Here is a 24774-nt window from a genome sequence, read left to right on the forward strand (position 1 = left end):
TCTTCTAAAACTGCATCACAATAAAGATTCTTTAATGGGTTCAATCACTAAATCCTGACACTGTGTGTTTTAGTTTTACAACTACATTCAATTTAAGTTTAAATTTGTATTCCTCATCTCTGCTTTGCCAATATGGGCAAAATGGAAAAACTTGGGATGGGAATTGCTCTGGAATGAAGGCAGCCAAATTCTTCATAAGATCGTGCAAAGCTGGAACAGGAAAAAAAAGATAGTAACTCAAATGGTCAAGTATAGACCAAAACTAGGAAGGAAAAATGTAAATCAACTGCATGAAAATGCCCCAACACTGAGCAACAGACATGCAAGAGTAGGTAACAATAGTGGAGATAGGGCTTAATTAGCTTTTGCAAGATGGAAAAAAAATGGTGATTGAAAACATTTCCCTACTGTATAAGTCATATTTTCTGTCTTTATTCAAATCTATGGAACAGAACTGAATTTATGGAGAAATAATTTGACAAGCTTTACCTAAGACAAGAGCTCTCTACAAGAGCCAGTTTTTGGGGAAATAGATGAATGCTTAGTCTCAAAATTAGAACACTAAGTATATACCAATAGTACTTTACAGCAAATGATCTTTTAAAAGTGCTGAATGAGAAAGAATTTACATTTTAAAAGGGGATGTCTCCTCTAAATATCATGTACACAGAATACACCCTAAAAAATTTTCAAAGCTTTTTGAGAAACACACACAAGTAATTCAGATTTAGTCAATTTTATTTACAATTTTTGTACATTTCAGAGCATTACACAATTACATATTCTCATTTTCTGACCTGCAAACAGATACCTTAAAACGGAAATATTAAAAAAAATATGAAGTTAGATACATCCAAAATGCAACAATTACACATCTGACAATTCACAAAGTGTAATTTACTAGGACGTATCCTAAGAATTTAGGAACAACCAGTCAGAAGAAAATCTGACTAATTTCAGCAATCAATTATTTACACACTCAAACAAAACCTCTCTTGCTCTAAACTCCCAGACAAGTGGCCTGGAAGATTTTTCAGTGGAAGAAAGACAGGAAGTTATGATTCACACCTATGCAGCATTAACAGCCCTTGATCCCAAAATACTGAGTAACATTTCAGCTTTGCCTTTGGGCAAGAGACATCCCCTCAGCTTGTCAGACCCTGAAGTGTCGTACTTGTGCCCCTGTGTGCATAGAAAGGCTGAGTGTTTGGGAAAAAAGTGGTCACCAAGACCCCATTTAATGTGGCCTTTAAACTCTGTTTAAAGGGGCTTGTTAAATTGGTTTCTAACATAATTTAAACTGGCTGGTGTGGATGAAACCAAGCATGTTTTTAAACATGGTTTGAACTCACTTTGGCCCCATTCACACTGACCAGATATATGTATAGAAGCTACTTAATGCAGAAGTGTTGAAACAAGGTTTAAAGGCCAACATAAACAGGGCTTAAGTTTCTGCACTTTCCCTGGTGGGCCACCCAGGTCACAGCTATTACTTCCATCCCTTGTTTACCCTTTGCCATATAGTGACTAGATACATACCGGCTAGAAACTACTAAAAATTCCCTGCAAATAAACTGCCTTTCAGCTGAGGCTATGGCTCCTATGCATGGGAGGAGTTTTTAATTTAAAAAAAAAAATTCATTTGAAAAATACTGAAGTTCTCACTTTAGATTAATTTTGATTGCATGTTCAATTTGTTTAGTTTAACTTTTAAGAAACTGCTACAAATCAGAACAATTTTAGTATAAAAAGAGCAGCCAACTGAGTGCAACGTTTTGAATTGGCCAAGTCCTTCATGGTAGCTCTCTAATCAGGCTATAAAATTTGTGGAGCCTCCAAATTCTTGCCTACCTTACTTTCCATGTTCACGTTTCAAACTGTGTCAGCAGGGCCCGAACTTCGGGAGTCAGCTGCTTAGCAGCCTTAGCTGCCTCTGTGATGGCCTTGCGGTAAAGGCCCTTTCTCTTCTTATTAAAGCGCGACTGAAAGTTTTCTAAAAAGGGGGACAGTTGTGAAAGAGCAAGAAAAGATGTTGTTGGGGACCCAAACCACGAAATGCGGGCCTCCTGTCGAACTAAAAGGCCATTATCTTTCCGGCTCACAGTTATAGTAAGAATACGGGCTGGCCACCAAGGGAAGCCATAAATCTTGGCCCAAACAATGTCCCCTACACATATGGTCCTGCCATCTGGTGTGACACATTTAGAGACGTTTTTGGAAAAGACTTTCATTTTCAAGGAATTACTGAGCTTTTTCTCTTCCTTTGAAGAGGAGGAGGAAGAGGAGGAGGAGGAGGAAGGTGCATGCATGCTGCCTGGAGGAAAATCAAAGCTTTCAGTAGAACTACACTCTGAGTTGGTGGATTTCAAATCGTCTGTGCTATCACTACTACACACTGATGCACTGGAAGAGTCAGATTTCTTTTGATTAAGGGTCATGTAAACTGTTATATTGCTTTTGCTGCCTCTCTTGCCCAATGTCTGGTGTTCATCCTGATCAACAGTTACATGCACTTCACTCGTGTCCTGAACCTCACTGCTGGCCTCTTCAGGGCCTTCTGAGGGGCTCTGATTTTCTGAAGGGGCCTCACCTGCTGAGCGGGTGGAGGAGCAGCGAGACTGGGGCTTAGTTGCCATCTTGCCACTCCGTATTTTCTCAAGTCCTGTCTTGAGAGATGAGTCGTTTTCTTCATTCCGGTACCTTTGTGGTTTTAAACGCAATCGGGGTGGAAGGGAACCTGAGCTGGTGTTCTGAAGACGTCGTGTAAAATGGACCTTTGAATGTGCATTTTTGGAAGTGGAAGTTGCACTCTGTTTCTTTTGTGCCTTCTCTTTGGCCATTTTCAAAACTTCCCGAGCTTTTGCATGATCCATGTTTTTGCTCTGGAGAACTTTTTTAGTATTTAACTGAGCTTTCGAAGTGTTTGCTTGAGCAGAAACTTTAACTACTTTGCTTCTACTGTGGGCAATATTTGAAACTTTGACCACAGCATTTCTTTTCTGGCTTTCATTTTGGCTTTTTCCATCTACTTTATGGTCAGTTTTAAGTTTTTTATTCACAGTAGTTACACTCTCATTTCTTCGCTTTTTATGATCCTCATATTTTAAGCAGTCACTTGCATTACCACTTTTTTTAATTTCTTTTTTTTCTGCAACAACACTGTTTTTACATTTGTCACATAAGACCTGCCTGGGTCGTAATTTGATAGCATTCATAATAGAAGTGGGTTCCTCCCTGTACATTTTCCGCTTGGGCCGCTTAATTTTTCGGGGCGGAGGCTGAGGTATTGATTGGTTATACGTGTCCCTGATAAATAAAGGAGGAGGATATGGCGCTCCCTCATGGAAGAGGGGAGGTGGTTTAGAAGTCCATAGGCTTTTAGCAAGGCTAGGTTCTGATGGCTGAATGGGAGAAGAGTCATCAGGGACTGCACCACTGGCTTCACACTTCACCAGTGTCTCATCTTGGAATGGTTTACTTTGGAGCTGCATGGCTTCAGGTTTATCCTTGTATTCCCTTTTAGGAAATATGGTCACAGGGATTCCATGGGGTCCAAACCTTAAAGGGGAAAAAAAACGATAATTTTAAGTGTCTTCATTTTTTACTACACAAGCATATTTTTAAGACGTTCATGCTAAGGAATTGCTATTTTTAAGACATTTTAGCTATTTATCCAGAGTGTAAGAATGTAGTTTTTCTCCTCAAAACAAGACACCGGACCTATACGTTTAACAATACATAGTTAGTATAAGCCACTGAACACAGGTTCCAGACTCATGAACAAATCTTAAACAGAAGTACCAATTTCTGGGGTAGCTACAGTTTAAGTGGTTGCTACAAGTAGCCCTAAACACACATTACTGTAGTCTAGTCCAGGGGTCAGCAACCTTTCAGAAGTGCTGTGCCGAGTCTTCATTTATTCGCTCAAATTTAAGGTTTCACGTGCCAGTAATAATTTTCATGTTTTTAGACGGTCTCTTTCTATAAGTCTATAATATATAACAAACTATTGTTGTATGTAAAGTAAATAAGGTTTTTTAAATGTTTAAGAAGCTTCATTTAAAATTAAATTAAAATGCAGAACCCCCAAGACCAGTGGCCAGGACCCAGGCAGTGCGAGTGCCGCTGAAAATCAGTTTGTGTGCTGCCTTCGGCACGCGTGCCATAGGTTGCCTACCCCTGGTCTAGTCTCAAGATCTCACTAATGGAAACAGGATCTACTTTGTAGTTCTACAGAAAATGAATGCTGAGAGATAGCTGATTCCAAAGGAGAGTGGATTTATTACCTCCCCAGAAAGTCAGCACAAATTAAATAGCATGATAATCCAATTGAGGCACATAATTCCTAGAAGTCTTTTGTGAAATACAAAAATATTTAGAACATTTTTTGAGAGTTATCAAAGCAGATTCAGTATGTTTTAAAAGTATTCAATATATACATGCTAGTACCTGTTATAATGGATAAAATAAAATGTAAGTGATAGCAAACTTCATGCTTCATACACAAGAAGTTTTCCTTAAGAACAGTATTTGATCATTTGATGCATTATGTACAGTCTGACACAGAATGCCAAGCGACTTTGGATCTATTCTGGCAAAGATATCCTTGTTACTTCAATACACTTGGTACAAATATGCTCTCCCTTCTCTTCCCCCACCTCACAGCATGTCTTATTCTATTCTATTTCTCCCAGATAGCCCTAGACAAGTTTTAAGACTTATACTGCAGCTACAACTGTTTTGGTGGAGTATGTGCAGCAGACCCAAACGCTTAATTCTAATCCAATGGAAAAGAAATCCCTGAAAGGAGAGTGGGCACATACAATTTTGACTGGGCAACACGCTTCTGCGGTGACTACCCATAGGCATGCAACATTTCCTGTCACACGCTATACAGAGAAAGCCATGTTTTGTCATTCTACAACACCTCTGAGGCAAAAACAAGTGGGAGAAATGGTAATCTCCCAAGTTTCATAACTACCTACCCACTTTCAAATATCCCTAAAGAAACCTGATGCTTGTAGGATTAAACCCTTTTCCACTTGTGTTTACATCACTGCCTTATTAGCTTAAGGTATAACTTGAGTTTTGCCCCTAACTTGATTCCGATTCACACACAAGATCTCTAGCTCAAGTTAAGTGGTATTTTAAACTCAAGCTAGCTACACCATTAGGGATATGGTTTGAAGCTTAAGTGCTACTGAGGTTCAAATGAGCTAATATGCAGTGAGGATCAACAGATAGTTACAACTCACTAGTTGCTAACCAACCACTCTGAGTACATTAACTTGAGCTAACCACTGCTGTTCAGACAAGCCCATAGATAAGAGGCTGTCATGCAGCATACATTAGTGTTGGCTGTACCATTCTTTCTTTTCAACATGAACTAAGTGCATAATTGCAGTAAATGAAGTTGGGTACTTATAGACCAGTGTCACTTACAGCTTAACTAAATGCAAGTATGTTGCTCTATTATGAAACAGGGCGTTGTACGTGCTAGAAGATTCTTTACATTGTCAACACGAGTCTTTACTGATTTACTTTAATGCATACTGATTAAATGTGGTAAAAAAAAGTTAGAGGTTATAAACAAAGCAATCTTCAGACAAAGCTGAAATGTTGCATCCAAACTGACCTGGGCTATTATTCCTCCCAGTTGTAGACCATATATAATTTTGCAGAGGAAGAACAACCTCAGTGGAGTTTGGTTTCCACAAAAGTGCTGAAAGTACACACCCGAAAACTTACAGAAAACTAACATATTGACATAGTCATGACTGTTACCTACACACCAGCTACTGTTTTGTTCATCTGACTTTTGAGCTATAAGGACAGAGAACAAGAATAGTATGTGTTAACAGTTTAAGCCAGTGGTCCCCAACCTTTTTCGTGTGGCGAGCGCCAGACGATGAGCCATGGAGGACCGTGGCGGTGGACGAGCATCCGCTGAAATGCCGCTGACAAGCGGCAACGTCAATAGGCGTTGCTGCCAAAATACCACCAACAAACTGGGTTATCCAGAGGCGTCGCCACCAAAATGACGCTGAATATCGGCGACGCCTCTGGATGACCCAGCTTGTTGGCGGCAATTCAGCAGATGCTCATCTGCTGGCCAGTACGCGGGTGCACTTACACGCCCCGGCGGGTGCCAGGGCGGCCACGGGCATCGCGTTGGGGACCCCTGGTTTAAGCAGTACAGTGCACCTCTACACATGCTGGTGTGTATTGCTCTTCCCTTCCCCACAAAATAAACTAGCTTCCCTTTGAAATTCAGTTCAGGGGGCTCGACCTGCTTAATATCTAAAGTTTAGACACTCCTCCATTAATTCAGAAGAACACTCTTCACTTTAACAGGTTTCAGAGTAGCAGCCGTGTTAGTCTGTATCACCAAAAAGAACAGGAGTACTCGTGGCACCTTAGAGACTAACAAATTTATAGCCCACAAATGCTTATGCTCAAATAAATTTGTTAGTCTCTTAAGGTGCCACAAGTACTCCTGTTCTTTTTGTTCATTTTAACTATTTCTCTGATTCATTACTGAAAGCTTCAGACATTATATATACACTCAGAAAAGAACAAATACCTCTACAGTTATTTGGAGAAAGAGTACACCTGGCATAAATCCACTGGGGACTCATTTTTGAAAATCTGAGATTCTAACTGCCTTAAAGGTCCACCAAATAGACCATTATGTTTATCAGGTCAAAAAATACTTACATTACACAAGTAGCACTCTGTGTTGAGGCTCAGAGGTAATTTATTCAAAGCAAAGTTAAATTTTAGGAAAGTATTTACAGTATCAGCTATTAAATTCACAATACTTAAAATGCAATGTTTTTGACTGCATTACATAGTCACTGCTATCAAGAAACTTTAATTTCTTCCATACTGTTATGGAAGATCTGTATCCACTTTTTGATCAGTTAGATTAAGGTATCAGGACTTGAAAAATGAACAGAAACGACATTATCCCAAGAAGTAAACCTACCAGACAAGATATGATAGTACATTACCTGCCATGCACTAAGGCCCTACAATTTAAAAGGACAAGAGAGCTGTACTTTTGATAATGGTAACTAAAAACCTAGGTAAGTTTTCCATTTAATTATTTTTCTTAAAGATAATGATTTTTTCCCCTAGTGTTTTCCAATGTGTTCTCTCTTTACACCTCCTTCCCTACATTATTGTAAAGGATTGGGGCCTTTCTTATAGCCCTCTCTTCCGGCTGGACCCAGGCTTGCTCTGGTTGAGCCAGCATTCTCCCTGTGAGCCTTCCCTGGACACTGTGAGAAGGTCATTTCCAACAGGGTCAGTTCTTGCCGTTTCTTTTATTTTATTTCAAGTTTCCGCAACAAAACAAGATCAAAACTTCTAAGTCTGTCCCTCAAGCCCAGAAGTTCCTCAGTCCAGAAGTTCCTCACTTTTACCTCAGAGCCTTTGTGATAACAGGATTTTCCGGTCTCCCTTCTGTCCATTTTGTTTCTGGGTGCAGTTCCTCCCAACAGTAGCTCCAGCCTCTACTGGCTACTGCTGCCTGCTCCTTTTTTATAAGGAACAGCCCATTAGGTTTCAGGTCTTCTCCCAAGTGTAGCAGGTGGGGTTAATCAGTCAGACAGCTGCTGGCCTCTCACATCAGAGGAATACCATCCCTTTACTATAGTCACAAATTATGCTCGGTACCACCTCTCCTATATTTTGTCTCGTTTCTCCCCCACACAAAAATTACCTGCACATTCTTAAAATCCTATTTTTCTATCTTATCTACTCAATTCTTCCCTCTTTGTTACATCCACTCATTCCACATCTACCCACCCCTTCATACATGGGTTTCTGATAAGTGTCAGCCCCAAATTGCTACCAGACCAGACTGAGATGAGGGGCTACATTGTCAAGTGGCAATATCCAGACAGAAAAGTACCACAATGTAGCCATTTGACACTCCACCTTCCTCCTCTCCCCACCCCCAGATCCTGGGTCCACTTCTATATTTTTCCTTGTCTCTAGTTTAGAGAGACTTGTGTCTGTCTCAGTGAGCCAATAACCCAGCCATTTTTCCTAAAGAGGACAATAATAGTTTGATTAGATAATATTGGGTTATTATTAAGACATTCTTTCCCCAAACAAAAACAATAAAGGACAGCAAATTAATTTAGGAACTAACTATATTCTGTTGCATTGCAGGGTTTCATTTGCCATTAAACATTTTTTTAAAACTCCACTTCCCACCTAGGTCTACTTACCTCCAATTCCAAGCAGACAGTTTGAAAACCTCCCCAATAGCTAGTTTTGAGGATAGGTGTCTCTGCTCTTATGTTTTTTGTTTGTTTCAGGCAAGTATTGCAGACCATGGTAAATAACACTGAGAACTGGCTTTTAAGTCTCATCACATTAACAGAGGTCATTCAAGTTTATATAAAGATGTGAATACCATATACCGCTCAAACTCAGACAGTTTGTAACAAATAAGAAGCTCACCTAATGATTTCAATCACACTTGTTTGACCTTGTTGAAAGAGGGACAAAATCAGAAGCCTCAATTTAAGGTCAGCTTTACACTCAGTAACCTCTCTCTCATTTTGGTCATCAAGTGCTTACTGGAAAGTGTTGTATTTGCTATAGTATAAATCTAGCAACCAGAAACAATTTTAAAATCACTTTATATAGTATAAGATTTTCAAAACAGGGATGGTGCTTTTTTGGAGGGATGGGGGGAAGGGGTTAAGACCACATAACACCTAGTCTACTTTGGATGCTGCAAAAACAAGTAGCAATGATGCTCGACTGTTCCTACTTAAATTCTATTGTCTTCCCTCTCAAAGCTCTGTGAAACTTAGGGGCTAGTGAAGCACAGGACCCATGAGACAGTTCTGGGATGCATTTAAATAAAGGTACATACCAACTTAAGAGTACATTGTATTAACTCACTGTGAAGTTGGGTTCTTCATTATAAAATGCAGTGCTTATAATGGATGTACCGGGAACTGTCATTGCATAGTTTGCTGTAACTTTCTACTGTCAGAACTGGTTTACAGTACAGTAACTCCTCACTTAAAGTCGTCCCGGTTAACGTTGTTTCGTTGCTGATCAATTAGGGAACATGCTCGTTTAAAGTTGTGCAATGCTCCCTTATAATGTCCTTTGGCAGCCACCTGTTTTGTCCACTGCTTGCAGGAAGAGCAGCCCCTTGGGGCTTGGAACCAGGGTGGACTGGCAGCCGCCCATCAGCTCTCCGCTCCCCTAAGTTCCCTGTGCAGCAGCCACCCAGCAGGCTATCAATTGCCTGCAGTTCAGATATCCCTCCCCCCACTGCCATGTGCTGCTCCTGCCCTCTGCCTTGGAGCTGCTCCCGGAAGCCTCTTGTTTACTGTGCAGGGGAGGTGGAGAGGGGTGCTAATATCAGGGTGTCCCCCTCCCCCATGCTCCTGCACCCCACTTACCCCATCTCTGGAGGGGGCAGGGGGACGACAGGATAGGGCTCAGGATGGAGGGAGCTTCCTGGGAGCAGCTGCTGTCTCAACTTGCTGATCTACTTAACAAGGCAGTGTACTTAGAATGGGGTCAGCGTACTTAGAGGGGTAATGCGCATCTCTCTCTCTCACACACACACACACACACACACACACACACACGGTGTGTCTCTCTGTCTGCCATGCTGTCTCCCCTCCCTACATTCGTGCTGCCTTGTGGACTATGAGGCTACATTAACAACAATGGATTAACCCTTGAAGACTCAGCCAAAAGCTAGTTCATCATTTAGCAGTAAGGCATTCCCTGGGAAATATCCCACCCTGACTTCACAACCTCAACCAAGCTTCACAATCATCATCGCTGTGTACAGTATTAAATTGTTTAAAAAAAAAAAACTTATGCTCTGTGTGTGTGTGTACACAGTCTTTTGCAGGGAATTTTTTTTCACCAGACAACCTAACCCGCCCATTTACTTTAATTCTTATGGGGAAATTGGATTTGCTTAACATCGTTTCACTTAAAGTTGCATTTTTCAGGAACATAACACAACGTTAAGTGAGGAGTTACTGTATTTTAACATTAAATCAAGACTTCCCACAATGTTTTCAAACATGAGAAAAAAGACAAGACAATACCCCTGAAGAGTCCACGCTTCTAGTACGAAGAGTTCACTGGAGCCAAAATTTGGCCCTGTATGAATTGAAAGATAAAGCTCCTAAATCAGGTTCGGTACAGCCAGTTTTCCCCAGCTAGATGGGTGCTGGCTTCTTACTTGGACATTGCCCCACAGCAATGGGCTACCTTCCATCTCTTGTATCTCTCTGTCATTAATAAGTTTAATTTGTTGGTTATTAGACATCTAGTTAAGTTCCTGAGCTTATGTCTGGATGCATGGGTGGGGAGAGCATGCAGGTGGGATAAAGGAAGAGATTGACAGGGTAAGTTAGAAAAGAGAATTGAAGTGGAAATGTTTGAGAAGGAGAGAACTAGAAGAGAGTAGGGGTGATAGAGAAAGGAAGGAAGGAAAACACAGAAGATGACAAATGGAATTTCTTTCCTATTGCATGGGGGGCGGGGAGGGGGAGGCAGAAAAAGACAGAAAGGGAGCAGATCTAACAAAGCCAAAGGAAACAGTAAGGGTGATTACTCAAGTAACTTGCCAAATATTATTCAGTTTTCACTAATTTATCAGATGAAATACGTACTGAATAAAAAATAAAAATCAAGCCATCTCTATTTCTGTAGTCACTCACTATTTACAAAACCTCAAAAAGGTGTTCTGCTAAGTGTTTTTGCTCCACTCCCAGTTTCTTTGTATTATACAGACTAGAGTGTTTCAAACGAACAACAGAGCAAACGGTTTTAAATTTTGATAGAATTTCTACATGTTTTCAAGTTCTTAATGAAAGTGTTTTGGTTAACTGGTATTAGCAAAGGTGAAGAAGGACCACAAGAAAAATGCCACTATAAAAATTCTAAGATGAAAAGTGCACTACCACTCTTCAGATTAATCTTGCCATCCATGAGTCACCTTTACTGGCCTGTACTCTGAACTGAAGTATATCCTGTAAATCTAAAAGGTTTGTAATGAATGCCATCTTTTATATCAACCAAAACCAATTATGCAACATAAGTTAGGCCTGTTTAACCATTCAGTTTGAAATAAATGCAAAGTGGCAAACACTGCAAGTGATATCTTTAATTTGTCCTCATATCCAAATACAATGGTAAAGCTAAGCAAGAGGGTTCCATGCAAAAAGAACCTGTCTCGGGTACAATATTACTTTTTATTAAACAGAATGACATCCCTTGAAGTTACCACCACAGATTCTATGATCTGCTAAATACAAAAATAAAATTTATTCTTGATGCATGACTCCAGTCGTGTGTGATTTATATGGTTCATAGGACAATGTAATCTATAGCTTTTCATTCATTTTGATGTAATTACACAACCTACAACTACACCCTAGGTCTTCATCTGCAAACCAGGAAAGATCTTGTGCTAGAGCCTCTTATGTAACTGAGCTGTGCCTGGCCCAGGACTGGAGGGCAGGGCAAAAGGTAGAGTACTTAACCCAGATACTAGCCCAGGTGTGGCATAATTCAGAGCAGACCTGTAACTGCTCTAAATTACAAATGGCAGCATATGAGCCTCCAAGGTGTGTTCCAGGCCTTTGTGGGGAAAAGAAAAAAAAACAAACAAAACACACCACCCATATCAGGAAGGGGTTGATGTAGAAAATGCTATGCCAGTTCTTGCCACCAACCAAGGTATTCCCCTCAGAGGGCTAGTTAACCTGGCTTTCCTGAGGCTTTGTGACAGAGTAGGAATCAGGACCTGTCCTCTTGTTTCAGCAATATATAGCTGAGGGAAGACTTTACTATTCCTATTAACATTTTATAGTAATGCACTGCTGCATTTAAGTAATGAGCTTGACACATCAATCAGAGGTCATTTCAGCCTCCAAGATAACAAACGGGGTGCATGAGCATTAATGCTGTTAGGGATTTTATGTGCTTAGGTATGAGGTATGGCTTGAAGTACTGTTAAAAACAGAGTAAATGAAGAAAGATTTAGCAATCCCAGAGAAGAGTGATGATTCAGACATGAAGTAGCAGAAGTAGGGCACAGCCAGATTACCTTTACCAAAATAAGGAAACTTACTGAAGCATAATTAGTGTTACTTTTAAAACAAAGACCATTTCTGATACTACCAAATTTACCACATCACTAAATTTTTTAAGTAATCACTAGTCAAGTACTTCATAAGGTTTTTGTGCAAGTCCTGTGAGCTATGAGAATTAATGAATATTCAGAGATAATTATGTATAGACTAGTTAAGTGACATCAGTAAAACCAAAAGCTGCAGAAGCTTCTCACAAGTTTATGATTTTACTTTTTTCTAGTTAAATCAGTTTATCAAAATTAAAGTTCTCTGAAGGGTAGCAAGGAGAAAATAATTATGTACGCTTTCAGCATTCTGTTCTCAAGTGGCGTGAGCTACCACAAGAAAAATGTTACATATTTGAGTCTCTGCCTGTATATGAATTAAGTCAAGACTAAAGCAAGAAATGCGGGTACACATTATAAACGCTCTTCTACGATTATGAACCTATTTAGGAGTTATCTGTAGTGTTCTTTAGTCTAAACATATGCACACAAGCATTTAAACAATGCATGATGGCATGGAGGTTTACTTTAATGGGTAGGACTTAAGTGAACCCTTCCTACACTTGCAAACTAAGAGGGGAGTGGAAGAGGAAAAAAGCTTTTCTAGCAAGCTAAAGAAATCTCCTGCAGAGAAAAGCCAACTAGGATAGTTTTAAATCTAATGACTGAATGTGAGCCATGTTTCTTCAGTCTCTTGAAAAGACTTATGATTTCATGGTGTCTGGGCATAACTCTTATGAGAATGCATGATCACTAATCTAAATCAGCACAGGAAATTGATATTTCAGGAAAGAATCAGATTTGGTTTAACACATCATCTACAAGGAATCCACTGACCTCTGATGTGTTATCACTGACAGTCAGCTTACAGTGGTCTGATTTTTTGTTATTCATACCCAGTACAGTATTCCTTACGCGTGTTCTGCAGAAGCCAAGACAGGAATTATTTGGTTTAAGGTTCAAACATTTTGTAGCATATTGGCTACATTTATTAAAATATTTAGCACCACTTAATTCTGAGCATCTTTGTTTCAAGCATCATCTACCTGATTAATTGAAATATTTTACTCAGAATTTGAAGGAATTAGTTTAATAATAAAGCTCCAATCTGACTGTTTATGCACATGAGTATTCCATAATAGCTATATTGGTTATATATTATGTAAGCTACTTAACCCCAAGCACAGTATCCTGAACACAGGTATCCAGAACATACCCCAAATATTTCACTATTATTCTGCTTAGTGTAGAATTTAAGTGTCTACCTTAATATACACTAAGTATCCACCAGAACACCTTACTCAGTAGGTATCCACAGAAGCTGAACTATTTTCTCAGTACAGGGGAATCGCATCTTACGTGGGGGTTAGGTTCTGAAGTCAGCACGTAAGGTGAAAATCGTGTATAGTCAAACGTTCATTGAGTGGAATGGCGGGCAGAATTGCCCGCAATACAGGTATAGTATTTAAATGGTTATTTTTCTCTTTTTTTGTTTGGCTGAGTGCATATAGTAAAAATTGCATAGGTTAAATGCGCCTATGATGCAACTCCACTGTAATTTATTTCCATCCAGAGTAATATGGCACCAGAGTTCACAGTTCAGAAAATGCAGTATTTCATTTAGTCAAAGTTCCAGAACAGCTTGCATCTACAATTTGAGTTACTTCCATTTCTGTAGAAACAGCACATAGTACATGCCAATGTCTTTCACCACCCCAAACATTGCTTATTAGGATCTGCCAGTAGTAATAATTAAGCATGTCCCATGCAGCCAGTGTTGGACTGATGGACTCTACATCTAAACAGAATACTTATGGGATAATATATTTCACTTACATGTAAATGACAATCAAGTCTTTATTTGGTATAACTTCTGAGCATGTAAACATCCTCCAACTGAAGTCAAGGATTGCTACAGTTAAATATTGAGCTGTGTTTTAATGAAGTTACATCAGGAATTAACAGTTACACCTGTCAGAGGAACTGGATCAATATCCAATAGGGCTTTTTGAAGGCCCAGATTGAGCTTCACCTAGCACACTGAATTTGAAAAAACACTGTACTGCTTGCAGCTGCATGCTTGTAGCTCCCCTTATGTACAGAGGAATCCGTTTCTTTCACTGCATCTTTCCCACCCACAGAGGACCCTGTGGGTCTGTGGCTACAAACATAGCAAGAAGCTCACCAACAGAAAATATTGATGTAAAAAACAGCTAGAAGTTGTATTACTTAGACTGCAACACTGAAACTAGAAACCCCTCTTTGAAATAGGGGGAACCCCGTGGACAGCAGCCAACTACAGCTTCGTGAAACCACATTCAGTATAGAAACACAGGGCCATCTCCTGAGAAGTCTGAAGGATCTGTGTATGGCGTGGGTCCAAACCCCTGATTTTTCCACAGAGGTGGGAATGTAGCCCCTCTCCTCTCCTTCTGGAAGAATTGGAAGGAAGCTCGATGTAAAGTTTTCTGCAGCTTCATCTCCACATCAGCATGTCTAGATAACCAGGTTACACTGAGGTAAAAAATACATGCCAATTTTGAAACAGGTTTTTATTTTTAAACTGTAACCTGGATACTCAATACAGCTTTTTTCTTTTGTCATGACACAGTGCTAGGGGATACTGGGCTGATCTAGACAATTTTCATACCTATAAACGCAAGTTCTTTTTAAATTGTTTTTTGTTAAAACTGTGCAATCCCTTTTTAGTAAACAGTATTTAATTAAAAGTTCAACAAGCATGTTGCACTGATTACAGTCATTCAACCAATAAAAAAAAATCACTGATGTATATGCTCAGCCTTCACTTCACCTCCGTGTAGTTTGTCTGGGAATTTCCTTTTTAATTAAAATATCTAACACTAAACCAGAAAGTCAGAAAATACTATCATTCAATATTTCAAAATGATTGAAAGATTAATGTCAACTGAAGTCTTTTTCGATTTTAACTTTTAGCACATTTAGTTGTGCTCCAGAGTGACATAAAGCAGTCAGAACATACCAGGTTGTACACCCAAGTTTCCCCTCCACATTCCTGTCCCCACATTCCCTCAAGTGAAGGGAAGTCAAGTTACCCTCAGGAAACATGGTGGCATCCTATGCTGTAACAAGGCGGAGAAGAACACGATAAGAAGCAGATATATGCATTGGCCATATATTCTAAGGTCAGTCCAACTGAGAACAACAGAAGATGGCAGCCATTTTAAAATAGGGCATTTCTTTGTGGAGTTCTCTGTTGTCAACACTGGAAACTTTTGCCAGCACAGGAGTGTCAGTTAGTGGTGTGGTTCCTTTGTAAACCAACTGAAGCCCTAGTGCAGATGTAGTTATAAAGTTTATTTTGCTTTATTTAGTATAACTATCCCAGCAAAAATTTAAGTTTAGATGAGATCTTGTTCAGCCTCTCTTTTATGAAGATGAAAAATGAACAAACTTAATATATTATTTCTTTCAAACGTAGTCTCTGTACAAGATTCCAGTGAAGTTTTTTACTCTATGGGAAGCTTGAAGAGTCTACATTTATTCCATTATTAAAATGAATTTGTCATCAGGAACAATAAAGAGGTCTGAAAGGAAACATAATATCTTAGGAGACTCATTTTAAAATTAATATTAATGTGATTAATGGGTTTACTTAAATTTCCAAAAATATTGCTCTATACTTGGAGGAAGTGCTAGGCTTTTGGGAAGACTATGCTGTAATTTTCATATATAAGCGAATCTATACTTTAACTGACACCTCCATAATTCTTTTTAATTATCTGCATTACACTAGCACCCAAGAGCCCATCACTATGGACAAAGAAAGAGCAGACACTACAGAGTAATTTGACATTGACTGTTTCCTAAACAGCTGTCCTACCTGGCTTTTTCACAAGTCCAAAGAACAATTGCATTTCCCTACTTTTTAGTCACCAGAAAGAGATTGTGACTCCTAAGCTATGGCTACACTAGAAAGCTTTCAGAGACACATCTCCACCAATGCAGCTGTGCCACTGCAAGCTCTCTGCATAGCTGCTCTAACGTGATGGCTCCCATCAGCTTAATGATTCCAGCCCCAGCAAGCAGCGGTGGCTATGTCGGCTCTCCCAGCAACATCGACACCAGCGCTTAAGTCAGCATAAGTCATGTCGCTCAAAGGAATGGCTAATTCATTCCCGAGAGACATAATTTATATCGACTTAAACTTTAGTGTAGCCATAGCCTTAGTGACAACTTGCAGATTAGGCAAGGAAGGGAGGAGAAATACTACTGAGTCAAAATATGGGCAGAAGTTGGTCTCCCCCCCACAATTTTTGTAACTGAATATTAACTTTGTAAACATTAGTAGTTCCATAAAACCTAAGACAACATTAACCTGCACTGTATTTCCTTCTGAAAACCAAAATTTAAGCAGTTGTTCATGACAACCTGGATTTGGACCATTTTTCAGTTCTCTTGCATTTTTTAATAGAATGCTACACTGGTTTAAGGAAGCTGACTGGAGAAAATTCTTTACCTCTTCAGGGACAGCCAGGTAAAAATATATAGGTAAACTGTCTTTAGATATCGTTGCCACAACCTTAGACTCTCAGAACTGAAAGATTCAAGTTTAATCTTATTTTTCACTTTTGCTTGGTGTTAAAAGTGAAGACAGACTAATAAATTTCACTTTCCAAAGCTCATGCTTTAATTAACACCAAACTGCCACGTCTGAGCTTTAAACATTGAGAGAATATGTTTATATCAAACAAACTGACAGTTCACGAACCTCACTGGGGTCCACAAATTCTTTCTACATATGGAAGTACAAGTTCTATGTGAGCAGAAGCAACATAAGCGTCTTCTTTAGACTTTATAAGTATCATTGGGAGAGAGCACCATAACAAAGCAACAAATAGTAATTTTACAAAAAGAGTTGAAGATTTATAAAGTTCAGTTAAGCCAACTGGATAAGTTACATGACAACTCTGCTTTTAAAAATCACTTTAATTACCATTTTGTTCCAACCAAAACCCAATTTTCATATAACTTTGTCTGCCAATATGTCAGACTGCTAGAGATTAATGCTCTCTCCTCTGAATTCTGGTATCTCGTGCTTTCAAATAGCAGAAGACTTTGGTTTCTAGCTCTCATGGTTGTTCTTTCCAGGCCTGCTATGATGAAATTCAAAAAGGGAAAAAACCCTGAACATCAGAATGATGATTTTTAAGGTTCAGTACATCATGATATACCAGGGCTAGAAACAAAATCTTTCTGTTGTTAAACTAAGAATTCTGTGATTGTTCACAAGAAAATAGAACTTAAAAAAACTAGACACGGTGAAGTCTTAAGACTCAGCCCCATGTAGTTTTAAATCCTGGAATAGTGTTCCAACAGGATGAAAAGCACTCTCACGCCACCTCTTAAGATTTAGAAGTGCTATACTTCCTACTGTCTGCTTCCTCCAGGTGCAGAGTGAGCCTTGCAGCAATTCTGAGCCAGCAGGTGGCATTAATGTATCACAAACCAATACAGGGGCATGCAGTGTCATAAGACCCTCAGAATACATTGCAAGCATAGAAATACATTAATTTAAAAGGAATTGTATCTAACAATTTTTGCAGGTGGCAACTGATATTACTATAATTAAAATGCTAGAGAAAATATCTCTATCCAAGTTCACCATGTGCATGATCATAGATAGTCAGCTGCACTTCCCATCTCATACATTAAGATACCACCACCACTTATGCACTGGGAAGGAGTTCTCAAGCATTACCTTCCTGAGACGATGCAAGAGGAGCTTAAAGGTAATAGCGGCAGCACTACTAGAATTAAAATCAGCATCAGACATGCATGTAAGAGTGTAAGCAGGAAGAGAGTGGGCTCAGTGATGCTTGCTCTTGAATTTCCCAAAAGACATTTCAGAACATCAGCTTAGGTACAAAAACTCCCTTTAATAAAAATATAAGAACTAGGTCGTGGATATGAAGAATGTTCAATTGGAATTAAGTAGGGAATTGGACTGGGACCCAGAAGACCCAGGTTGAATTCCCAGATCAACTTTTGACCTCCTATGTGACCATGGGGAAACTGCTAAATTTCTTTGTGCCTCAGATCCCCATTTGTAAAAGTGGGTATAACACATCCTTATCTCACAGGGTTATTGTGTGGATAAAATTCATTAGTTATTAGGGCACTTGCACTAACGAGATGAGGGCCATAAATACTTAAACAGGACATTCTATTTAAAGGGGGTACTCCAACAGAAAAAATGTTATTTGTCAATTAAAATGTAATTGACAATGTTCCTTTATATATGCACTGTTGACCTCATTTGAAACTCCGCAGGAATAAATACAAAGGCTAGCATTTCATTTCAGCAGCAGAAATAGAAGTAGTAAACATTCAGAGAAAAACAACAAAATTGGTTGAAGGCATTTTGGCTGTGCTTCCATTCCACAATATAGGAGTGATCGCACTAAAATTTAGAGGGGCAATAAACTTGCCTGCATGAAATGCATATATTTTTTACACCCAAGTTAACCTTCAACGTCATTGCCATATGATAATGAGGCAAACAGCAGTCTCATTTCCATTTGCTAGAATGCAAGTGCTATTAATCCTCATTCTTCAGAGCATAAGGTGATTTCCCTCACCCATAGTTCACTGTGGGTAGGGCGAGTTAGCACCTGTAACTGAAGATGTTGGTAACCATTAAAAACAAACAAAGAGTGGACTAGGTTAGATTTTTTTTATCCTTACTAAAAATTTACTTGACTTGCATAGGAACTGGTAAGTTTAAGATTTCTAGGAGAAGCAGATTTGGAGGCGATAGCCATGTCTGCACTGGAGAAGTTTAGAAAAATTCCCACAAATTCAGATGAACTGGTGGGAGCAAAGTTCCAATGGACATATTTTTTTTCTATATTAGGATTCCCACCATTTCAAGTGAACCCATGTTAGAACTTGTGGTGCTTTTGGTTTGGGTTTTCCCCAGTGTAATGATTCCTATAAAAAGCTGCAACATTCAGTAAACAGACTCCCAGAAGAGAGTTAAGGTTAGTCAAAATTTGTATACTATTGATGTTTTTAAACAAGCCCTGCTATAGGAATTATACATCTCATAAAAATGAAATGAAAAGATGATCATAGTTTTCTGATATTGACAGCACTGTCCTAAGGCAGTAACAGGCCTCCAAAGCATAAAAATCTAGATAAGCTAATGCAGCAAAACAAAAATAGCACAGAAGTTGAGTTTATCTAAAAAATGTGTTTAACACACTTAAGTCCTGAAATATTCTATAGGTAAAAAGTGCTTAGCACATTTCTAAAGTTCACTTACTACTTTATTCTTCTTTTGGGTATTTGAGTCCAGATCTCACTTGCCTGTTCACATACACTGGTATCACTAGCAAAACATTGCAGAGCCTGTATGTAAGGAAGCCCAATTCTCACCCTAGGCACGCTCCCGAGCTTTGATTTAAAAAAAAAAAAAAAAGTCCAAACTATCTTCCACATCCACCTGAAGAGGGACCATCCATGAAGTCCAGGAGAAACATGGACAGACACAGAAGATGCATCATTCCCTCATCAGCCCATAAGAAAAGGTAATACAACCCTTAGCTGTACTACCTTTTCCACAAAGCCCTGTGATGAGGAATGCTTCCCCCTACCTTTAACAAATGGTTTGGGGCAATCTTGGAAGCATGGATCCACTGAAGCCACACTACCAAGGAATCAAGGAGCCCCTCCTCATCTATGTGGAGCCATAGTGCTTCTATGCAGATGACCCTGTGCCTCAAAGGGATATGGGAAATCCACATGTTGGGGGATCCTCAGTGGTGAGACAATTTTTGTACCCAGAAACCCCAGGCACTTATATCTGAGAGAATACACTGGGTCAAATGGAAGTGTTTAATAAGTTGCAGGTAATTTGTTTGTTTTTTCAGGAGGGGAAAGAAATCAGGATTTTCTTTACTCATACATACAGGATCCAGAGTCATTTAATGGCAAGTGATTTGACACCCACATAGTGCAAGTGACTGAACAGAGTGAGAGCCAGCAACTCTGAGGGTCTGGACTTCAGATCTACAAAAGAATAGAATTAAAAAATAAGTTAACTAGATGGGTAACTGAATGCGCCCGTCACTGGTTTGGGGCTTTTCAGTATTTCATACTAGAAACGTACACAATTAAAGATCAGCCTCAAATCAATTTAACAAAATGTGAAAGTGCCTTTAGACTTTTCAAACTATAGATGTTTAAATTCTGAGTTGTGGAATTAGCTTCCATGATTTTTAAGATGTTTCTAACATCTTAAATAATCTTCATTGAACTTAGAAAAGGCCATACACCTCTCTAAACATCTGCCCCTAAAAACAAGCTGACCCCAAAGCAAAAGTGCTCAAAGCCATTGGCCCCATTTCTGAAGGAAGCACTAAGAACAGAGAGACTACATAGGTAAATAATTTCTTAAAACTGATACAGGTTCTCTATGTCAGAACCACTACCTTGGATTACTAGAGTTTAAGAACATTTGCAAATTCCATTTTCCAAGATTTGTTTTTTTTACTTTTTGCACTTCATTTAGGCAATGAAAATAGCCTAGCCAATGTCACTTTGTTCTGTACTTGCTTAATGCTGAAGTATTAGACTATAAACACCAAAGAAGGGAGGGGCGGGGGAGATATTTATATCCTTAAATACTTTCCTTAAAATTTTCCGAACAATTTTTACTCCCATCAAGTTGTGCAAGTTTCCCCAAAATGTTAGGTTTGAACTAACAAAACTGTCTCTTCAGGCCCAGATTTACTAGGTGGATATTGGTTCCTTGAAGAGAAAGCCCCACCCCATACACAAGGAGAATCATACTAGTAAACCCTTCAGGGCTCCAAGAACCTTCAATTTGAAGACTACTGTAATCCAAAAAGTGTCAGTGGGCTTTTAAAGGCTAATATGACGTGACTTGGTCAATGCAAGCTGTAAGTTAGTGATAAGCACCCAAAACAGAACTCTGGATCTGAAGACCCCTATGATTTGGGGGAGGCTCAGGCAAATTATCTGCAGTTCAGGCTCATGACTGTTACCAGGACGGTGGGATTAGGAAGGCCCAAGATGAATCCTAACCGAGTTAGAGGAAAATGACCATGTGCTCTTCCTGCCTCTCTCATATTTTCTAATTCCCACAAGGCAACAACTCTTATTATTTAAAACAGCAGCACAAAACAGCGGGGCTGGGGGGAGGTTTGTTGGTCGGTGACCAGCTTTTATCCTATTTTTATTACTTAAAAGGAAAGGGCCTCTCCCTTACCTTTAACCCAGTAGTAGGCCAGAGGACCAGAGAGCGTGCGTGGCAGCAGCAGAGGCTACATCGCATCAGAACTGGCGACCGGAGAAGGTGCTGTTAGGCATTGTCTCAATGCAACGAGGCTGCTGGGGCACCGTTCCCACCCATCATGGCACGGCCTGGGGCTTACCCTGCGATAAGGGCCGGGTTCTTTAGACAGGGAGTAATTAACACGGGGCAGTTCCTCCTCCCTCACACAACGGGATTGAGCTGAAGGGGTAAATCGGCTCCAAGCACCTCGCCTCCAGCTCCAGGAAGGATGGAGGGCCAAGGACTCCTTCTGTACAGAGCCTGAGTCCCCTACACTCCATCTCCCAACGGGTAGGGAAGGAGGCGGCTGACGGAGAGCTGCGGAGCCCGGACCCGCTCTCCCCCTTTGCGGAAGTCCCTGAGGGCCTCGGGGTCAGGCCCGGGGATCCCCCCGAAGCGCTGATCTCCCCCGGCCGGGAGGAGCTGGTCTCCAGCGGCATCTCACCTTTTGGAGAGGTCCATGAGGACCCCGGAGAAGAGCTTCTCCCCCAGCCGGAACGACACCACCAGCGCGTCCTCGATGATGTGGTCCAGGGTGACCCGCACCTCCGAGCCAGGCAGTAGCGGAGCCTCCGCCTCCCCCGCGGCCGGGGCCACCGGGGAGCCGGCAGCCGGGGACTCCGGCTTTACAGCGGCAGCATCAGCAGCATCCGGCTCCTCCTCCTCCGGCCGGCACGGCTCCTCCCCGGGCTCCGGCTCCACGGGGCCCCCAGCAGCCGGCGGGCAGGGCTGCGGCTCCTCCTCGGGAAGTTCAGGGTGCCCAGCAGGCGGCGGGCAGGGCTGCGGTGCCTCCTCGGGCTCCGGGCTGGGCGCTTCTCTAGGCTCGGACTGGGGCGAACCCAGCTCCGGTTCCTCCGGCTCCGTCCTCGCAGGTTCCGGCTCCTGGGTCCTAGCCGGGCTCCGGGCGAGCTCTACGGGCGGCGGCGGCTCCTCGGCCTCCCCCGGAGCGGGCTTTCCCCCGTCGGCCTCGTCCCCATCGGGCACGGCCGACTCCACGGCCTCGCTGACAGCGGGGAGCGGGTCTGCGCCGGCCTCGCTGCCCGGGATGGGCTCCATCTCGGGCTCGGCTTCGCCGGCTCCCCCGTCGCCCGGCACCGCTGCAGTCGCCGCCGCCTCCGCAGCCATGGCCGCCATTTTCTCTGCTGCTTCGCCGCCGCCTCCCTCCAGCAGCGGGATCGATAACCGCGGCCTTCTCCGCCCGCCTGGGAGGCAGAGCCCGCCCATTGCGCTCATCATTGACATCGCATTGGAGGCTACGGCATGATTCTAAGCTCCTATTGGAGAGTGGGAAAGTCCATCAAGCCGAACGAAAACTTCTCATTGGCCATTAGAGACTTCATTCATTCAGGGGTCGGGAAGAGGAAGAAGGGGCTGAGTTTAGTACCTCTAAAGATCAAAGGGGCCGACTCATGAGGCAGTTCTGCCTTCCTATTGGCGCAGGGAAGACTCTCCTCCCCCTTCAACCCTGAGAGGCTGTTAATTGGTTCAGAGTTACATCCATCAAACTGAGATGGGGCGCCTCTGGCTTGGGGTTCAGTGTAAGGGGAGGTTCCTGTTTGAGTGGGAGTGGGGCAAGGGCACAGAGGTGGGAGGTTAACTCACTTGCAATGAGAGGGTAGTAGCCTCATCTTCAAGACTAGATGCTTATTGGGACAGAGACTGTCCATACAGCACCTAGCACCTCGGTGTCCTCATTCTGACTCAGGTGTTGCTCCAGCACAAATAATGTAATGATCTCACCAGCTCTAGTTTCAAGACTCCCACATTGGGAGGGTGAGCAGGACCCATTGCAAAAGGGACCAAAGATGGAGAGAAATGGGAAAAGAGAAGGAAAAAAATATTGAAAGTCAATAAAGGGTGGCCAAATCAGAAAAGAAAAAATGTCTGGAAGAAAGAGGATTTTAAGGGGAAGCGGGGAGTGAACTATAACATTTTCTTAAAGGTGAAAAATTAGACAAAAGAGATTGAAGAAAAGACTCAGGGTATCAAAGGAGAAGTGGAGAATAGGGAGCGAAGGGAGAAAAAAAGCAAATGACACTTGTATATTTTACAGTGTGGCTCATATGGTACTTTGAATCAATACTTGCTTTTTCTTCCCAAAACTATGAAAATTTTCCCAGTTTTGGTCATTCCTCCTCAGATTCAAACCCCTTGGGATGCTATAAATCGGCCACATTATATATTTTGGAAAGTTGACATGGATGTGGAAAGATGAAGTAGAGGAGATAGATGGACAGTTAAAGGGCAGAAGGAGAAGATCTGTGAAAGAAAGACAGAAATCAAGGGGAAGAGCTAGACCAGAGATGCTTAGCATGAATGTAATTCGTAGGCCTTAATCCCCACCAATGCAATTATAGGGGATAAACTATTGGCAGAGAGTGAAATTTGTGGAAGAGTAATGACCTGAATCTCTAATGTTTTGAGGGTTTTTTTAATACATAGTTTTAATAATAAATGTATAGTTATCCTTTCTGAAGGATTCTAAAGAGGTTTATAGCATCACTGACATGTAGCCACCTCTCTGTTGGAAGGCAGTAATTAGGCAGGCAACTAACATAAAGCAATGACAGTGAGGGAGTAGTGAAATTTTGGCAAAGGATACCGGAGCAAATCCCGCCGCAGTTTCAAAGTCTAGTTGTATACACTGCCTTTAATCTTTCCACACTGGGAAAATTGAATGTCATGCAGTTATAGCAGTACAGTAATGCAAGTAATAATAATAATCTTTCTTATAAAACCTTATAAACCAGGGGTAGGCAACCTATGGCATGCGTGCCGAAGGCGGCACGCGAGCTTATTTTCAGTGACACTCACACACTGCCCAGGTCCTGGCCATTGGTCCGGGGGGCTCTGCATTTTAATTTCATTTTAAATGAAGCTTCTTAAACATTTTAAAACCCTTATTTACTTTACATACAACAATAGTTATATATTATAGACTTATAGAAAGAGACCTTCTAAAAACGTTAAAATGTATTACTGGCATGCAAAACCTTAAATTACAGTGAATAAATGAAGACTCAGCACACCACTTCTGAAAGGTTGCCGACCCCTGTTATAAACCAAGAGCTGGGTTTGAAGCCTCCCATCACAGCAGAAAGGGCTGGAGAGATCTGTATGTAAACAGAACCTGATCCTGCAAATGCTAAACATAATGCATACTAGTACTACCACATACATAGTCCCATTGTAGTCCAAAGGACCAGGGGCCTGATTCACCATCCCAGTGCTATCCATCATGTGTAGTGACTTGCACAAATGCAAGGAAGGCATATAACACCATTTGGGTTTG

At 41.1% G+C, this 24774-nt stretch overlaps 1 protein-coding gene across 10 annotated transcripts in view; it reads right to left on the bottom strand.

The window, feature by feature from the left end:
* PWWP2A (PWWP domain containing 2A) overlaps positions 1 to 22816 on the bottom strand; it is a 41106-nt gene extending 18290 nt beyond the window's left edge. For 3 of the 10 annotated variants that reach the window (XR_005583830.1, XM_039485633.1, XM_039485632.1), the window contains exons 1-2: positions 21928 to 22816; positions 2591 to 3558 (exon numbers count right to left, since the gene is read on the bottom strand). Coding sequence is in view for 9 of the 10 variants with exons in the window: in XM_039485633.1 (XP_039341567.1) it covers positions 2591 to 3558; positions 21928 to 22724 (1765 nt within the window). In the remaining variant the exon portion in view is untranslated. The other 7 variants (XM_039485629.1, XM_039485630.1, XM_039485631.1 and 4 more) reach the window with 5 other exon arrangements.
* Positions 22817 to 24774: the final 1958 nt, after the last annotated feature.

This window comes from Mauremys reevesii, linkage group 8 (genome assembly GCF_016161935.1).
Source record: "Mauremys reevesii isolate NIE-2019 linkage group 8, ASM1616193v1, whole genome shotgun sequence".
Lineage (NCBI taxonomy): Eukaryota > Metazoa > Chordata > Testudines > Geoemydidae > Mauremys > Mauremys reevesii.